A 6067-nucleotide genomic window follows, 5' to 3' on the forward strand; every position below is an offset into this window, starting at 1 on the left:
AGCCACTCCTCAGAAGGAAGATGGGGCAATCTACTTCTGTAGTGATACTGCCTCGGAAACCCAAGGAGAGGTCGCTATGAGTTGGGTCTGACTCAACGGCACATAACAACAACAACATAAGCAAACTTTTTCTTAATTTTTTATAAAAGTGGTATCATACAGTATTTGTCTTTTTGTGATTGACTGACTTCACTCAGCATAATGTCCACCAGATTCGTCCATGTTATAAGATGTTTCACGGACTTTTCCTTATTCTCTGTCATTGTCTGAAAATCAGCCAGTGGAAATCTTATGGATCACAATGGTTTGATCTACAGTTAATCATGGGGATGGTGCACGGCTGGGCAGCAATTCCTCCCATAACGCGTGGAGTCATCATGAGTTGGAGACTGACTCAAGGGCAGTTAACGACACAACAGATATCTTCATAATTGAGAGCTAAATACCTGGGTCTGCTTGATGGAGTGAGAAATAACAGAATAATAATCATGAAAACTCCGTGTGTCGGGTTCAGTTGTTAACACGGATTTTTCATGATTATTATCCTGTTATTTCTCACTCCATCAAGCAGATCCAGGTATTTAGCAGTATTTATTAGTATTTATTCGGTCACCAACTCAGGATGACTCCACGTGCTATGGAATGAAACGCTGCCCAGCCGTGCACCATTCCCGTGATTAACTGTAGATCAAACCATTGTGATCCATAGGGTTTCCACTCACTGATTTTCAGAAGTAGTTCATCAGGCCTTTTGTCTCAGTCCACCTTAGTCTGAAAGCTCTGCTGAAACCTATTGAGTGTCATCGCAACAAGCAAGCCACCACTGCCAGATGAGCGGTGGCTGCACATGAGGTGGATTGGCCAGGAATCAAACCCAGCTCCCCACCTTGGAAGGTGAGAATTCTACCACTGAACCACCAATGCCTCCACGCAGATGCCTATAATAAGTGTCAAAGAGAGAAAATGACAGCAGATGTCTTGCTTTGGTTTTGGAGTTTTCTTACCCATGAAACCAAAATGTCACTTTCAAGAAACAGCTGACCAAAATTAATCCACCAGTGGTTTTTCTCTTGTCCAAAATTGCAAATCTTTTCTTTCCGGTTCAAAGCCAGTTTGCTGAATCTGAATTTCAAGAGATGGCTAGGTGTGATCTGCTATCAGTTGATCTCAGTAAAGGGGGGAGGGCAGGGTTCAATGAATTGTGTTAAGGTTAGTCACTAGTTGATCTATATTTCTTCTTCCTCTTCTCTTTATGAGCCTTATTGTACCTAACTTCTTCAAGCCATCTGGTTTTTCTGGAATTAAAATGGTCTCGCTATATGTATGTAAGGAGCTCTGGTGGCATAGTTGGTAAGGCATTTGGCTGCTAGCCAGAAGGTTAGCGGTTCAAACCCACCAGCAGCTCTGCAAGAGGAAGATGAGGCAATCTACTTTCATAAAGATTTGCTGCCTTGCATATGAGCTGAACATTTAACCTGAGGTAGATACACTCCTTGGAGAGAACAATCATGGGAGAAAGAAGGGCAGTTTATGCACAGGGAGACAGCTCAGGGGGCAGAAGTGCATGGAGGGATGGACACAGGGAAGAGGTAACTATCGGAAGGAAGTGGGAGGGGACCTGTTGCATTGTGGGAAATTATAGTCAATGTCATGAGACAAAGTGTATGTGGACTATTGTATGGAAAGTGAATTTGCTCTGTAAATTTTCACCCAAATCACAATTAACAAAAAAAATAAAAAAAAAGATTTGCTGCCTTGGAAACCCAAGGGGGGGTCTCTGTGAGTTGGAATCAACTCGGTGGTGGTAGGTTAGGTATATGCATGTGGAATAACTGCTCAGAATAAACCTTATGTTCAAATTTCATTGAGTTTTGATTATTTTTAACATAAATTATAAATGCTTATTTAGAAAATATTATAAATGCTCATTTAGAAAAACATCTAAATACCTTTTCTGCTTTTCCTTTTATTATTATTTTAAAATTTTCCATCTTTATATTTCCATTTGCTTAATAAGCATGTTTGAAGAGTTTGCTGTAGCTGACAAAACGTAGGGTGCTCAGATGGGGCAAGGAGTGGGGACTGGGGACTGGGGAGGCCAGAGGCAGGGATACTCTGTCTTGGATTATTAAAGTTTCTTAGAGAGACAATAAGGGTGAGGAAGATGTGGGTGGTGGGAGCTCACGGTAGGGGAAGAGCACAGTAAACCGAAAAACAGCAAGGGCCAAAGAAATCCTGTCTGTTTGAAGCAGCACAATTATTTCAGAATGGTTGGAATATCCTGGCAAGAGACGGAGATTTTCTTGATCTTAATTTTGTTTTAGAAATACAGTGCCAAGGCATTAGTGGTTTAGACATATGGAAAAACCCTCGTTTATGATTGGTGGCGTAGTGGTTAAAGCATTCTGCTGTGGTTTGAACCCACCAGCCGCTCTGTGGGAGAAAGATGAAGCAGCCTGCTTCCGTGAAGATTTACAGCCTTGGAGACTTTGTGCGGCTTCTCCACTCTGTCCTAAAGGGCTGCTTTGAGTCGGAATCAGCTTGATGACTGTGGCTTTGGTTTTTTTGGTTTTGGTTGTGATTGCTACCAAGGAGTTCGGGCTTAGCTTTGGCTCCTTATGAGTTGAATTTAAGAGCCTGGTCATGGCCTCCCCAAGTGGACAGTAAGCTCAGGGACTGTGTCTGAATCCCTCCCTGCTAGGTTCCCAGCACTAGTACAGGGCCTGGCAGCAGTAAAAATATTCGTTGAGTGAACAGGATGGCCACTTAGGGCCTTGGGGAAAATGAACATTACTCTTGGTCGTACAATTGATAGCTTGGGTCCTGGGCTGTATTTGAGGGATCAAGAGGTTAATTTAGCTGCAGGCCTCACGTAACAGATTTGCTAAGGGGATCCTACTCACAGAGCAGTGATGCTCCAACTACACTCAGCCAATTCTGTAAGTGCTCCAAGTTAGGAAAGGCCTGCTGATTTGATTTTATCTGCCCTTTAAGACTGATCTTTGATCAGATCCCATTCCAGCTGGAATTCCTCTCCTCTTCTTCCCTCCTCCATTACTGATGATGTGGGATCTAATTACCTCATCACCCCTTAATTTATTTATGAAAAGGCTGAGGTTAAAGAATGAAACTCTTGTGTCCTTTAGGAACCTTCTGTAAAAGCATTCCTCACCCCATTCTCTCCCTTTTGCCTGATAAAACCTCCCTTTTCTGTTTCTGGCAACTTGGAATTGTTCTTACTTGCAAAGTTAAATAAATAAACTTTCCTCTAAGGACTGGGTGGAGGCAGCTGTGTGGGTTAAGCTATGGCTGTGCTAGCCATACTCCCAACGGATCAATCAATATATAAACAAGAATTCACCCATCCTGCAGGAAGCAGCTCTCTAGACCAGCAAACAGCTCCTGGACGTCCTGGCTTCCCCCTCACAAGACCCTAGGGGAAGAGGAGTCTTTTGAATTTTTTTAATTATCACACAAGAAATACATGGATATATTCATCTTGTACAAAAATACGGAATTGCATAGAATAAAAAGTTTAAGGTTTTTCTTCTCATTTTCCATCACAATGTAAAGAGTTTGTTATATGTCCTTTGATGTAGATCTTAAAACAGTGCACTTTCATATTAAAAGGGCATCTATATTTTTAAATGACATAAATGGTATTCCATCGTAGGTCCAGTTGCGCTACTTGTTTTCATCAACAATATGTCCTGCCCATTCTTCTCAGACCACACATTTTAACGGTTACAGTAGTTATTTCATGGAAGTGTCATTTTAAAAATGCATTTCCCTATAAATGGTCATTAACATAGTTCCCAGTGTTTCAGTATTACAAGCTGTGTTGAAAGTAGTGGTTTTCTGGGAATCATCCATGCATATCATGCATTAATATATTCAGCATATACTTATTGTGGGCTCACCCAGGTGCCACTCACGCTACTTGGGGTTGGCGGTAAACAGAACAGGTACCTAAAACTAGAGTTTTAAAAAAATGTGCTTAATGGAAAAGGGGAATTTTCTTTTTCTGAGGGCGAACCAGGCTGAAGATCGGTCTCTACCCAAACCCACAAGGACGAGGAGGACGTCTCCGCGGCTCTGAAAAAGGGACCCCAGAACCGAGCGTGAGGAAGGTACATTTCCCATCCATGCCCAGTTTCTGACGGCCGCGGCGCCCAGTCTCTAGATGCTCGGGACACGCAGCAGGACGCCGGGCACAGGTCCGGCCGGGCGGGGCGGGGCCGAGCTGCGCGCGACCCTCGGCGCGCTCGAAGCCCAGACCCGAGCGGCCTCTCTGGCCCCTGCTCCCGCGGGCTCTATGACACCGCGTTGGCTCGCGGGACGGGGCGGGGTTGGCTGAGGGGGAGGAGACCATGCCAAGCTCTTCGTCTCGCGGTAGGTCTCGCGAGGGCTTCTCGCGAGATTGACGAAGTACCGCGCTTGCGCACTTCTGTGGCGCCCGGAGGTGGTGGCTGGTGTGCTGGCGTGTGTGCAAGGAGAGACCCTCAGTGTGGCGGCCACTGCCACTTTGCTCTCCGGGACTTGCCACCATGAGTAGCACCTTAGCCAAGATCGCGGAGATCGAAGCCGAGGTAATAGATGCAGCTGGCGCTTCACTCCACGTCCGAGCGTCCCTTTTTCGATGGCGTGGTTCTGCTTGTTTTTCCTTAAGCGAAGTCAGGACGGGCCCCTGTCCCCTGACTCCATCCTGGTCCCCCACGCCCCGACTCCCTCCACCTGAGGCTCCTGTCCTCCGACTCCTTTCATCCGGTTCCTCATACCCCGACTCTTCACCGCCCGAGCCCGCGTTCCTGGACTCCTTTCCAGCTGGGCCCCCTTTCCGCGCCCCTGAACCTTGGGACCCTTAGTATGTTTCCCCTCTCAGCGTTTCCCTCCCGTCCCAACGTTGTCTCTCTTTACTGCAGCCTCGACCAGCTCACACGCTTCGGGGTCGGTCTGCCTCATCCCTCGCCCCCTGCCTCTGAGCCCCTTCCGCACGTTACTGCTCCTGGAAATGGGATCCGGAAATAAATAGACATCTATGTGGCAGCAGTCGAGTCCTGGATTATTGTGTGATTCTAGAGTCTGAAGGCTCAGAACACTTTAGACTATGGAAAGTGTTGGCTATGGGGCATAAGAGATACAAGTAGCAGACAAGGAGCAGATGGTGGGTTTTAGTTTATTTAGTCTGTGGAATGACCTTGGTCCTATCTCTTTTCCTTAGGCCTCAACTGTTGGCTCTGTTATGAGGGGGATGGGCTGGGTGACGGAGTCGGTGAATTTACACTCTCTTTAAATCAGTAAAATGGGTACACTGACTGAGGAAAAAATTCTCTCAGAATTTTTTACCCTGTGGAAACTGCTTCTGATTGATGGTTCCTCCTTTATAGATGGCTCGAACTCAAAGGAACAAGGCCACAGCACACCACCTAGGGCTGCTTAAGGCTCGGCTTGCTAAGCTTCGCAGAGAGCTCATTACCCCAAAAGGAGGTGGTGGTGGTGGGCCAGGAGAAGGTTTGTGTTTTTTTGTCACCTTTTTTTTGGGGGGGTGGGGACGGGCGGGTATAATTCCTATAAAAATAATACAGGCAAAATAATTGAAAAAATTTGTCAAAGTATATTTGAATTTTCTAAGCTCGAATTCTTATTTTCTTTTTCATTTTTTCTTCTGCTGGTTTCAAAGGCAAATGAATATTGTTTAAGTGAGCGACAGTTTTATTTATGTTCTGCACCGATTCAAAATAGGGTTGCATTGGCTTGTAGAAGTGCTTAAATATATACTGTGCAACAGATTTTAAAAAAAAATAATAAGTAAGGAAATTGATGCAAAGGGAAAATGAAGGTAGAAGAATAAGTTGAAGCCAAGAGAGAGAAGGTTAGAACCAAAAGGAATTTAAGATCTGTACATTTGCTAGGGAAGAGTCACAAATTTGGTTCTGACCTTCTTTGCAGCCACTTTAACAAGACAAAACCAATTGTTAATATACTTCCCAGGGTTTGTAAGATAAAAAAGCAGCTTGTGGTTTTAGATCAATTCTTACATGATATTTGAGCCCTAAGAATTATGGGT

General features: G+C 44.9%; 1 protein-coding gene across 1 annotated transcript in view; it reads left to right on the plus strand.

Moving 5' to 3' along the window:
* Positions 1-4547: 4547 nt before the first annotated feature.
* The window catches only part of DRG1 (developmentally regulated GTP binding protein 1), a 27927-nt gene continuing 26407 nt past the window's right edge, over positions 4548-6067 (plus strand). Inside the window, exons 1-2 of the mRNA XM_007953946.2 lie at positions 4548-4589; positions 5388-5511. Coding sequence (XP_007952137.1) covers positions 4548-4589; positions 5388-5511 — 166 coding nt within the window. The remainder of the gene's footprint in view (positions 4590-5387; positions 5512-6067) is intronic.

This window comes from Orycteropus afer, unplaced genomic scaffold, assembly GCF_000298275.1.
Source record: "Orycteropus afer afer isolate SDZICR_OR568_19922 unplaced genomic scaffold, OryAfe1.0 scaffold00420, whole genome shotgun sequence".
NCBI classification, from domain to species: domain Eukaryota; kingdom Metazoa; phylum Chordata; class Mammalia; order Tubulidentata; family Orycteropodidae; genus Orycteropus; species Orycteropus afer.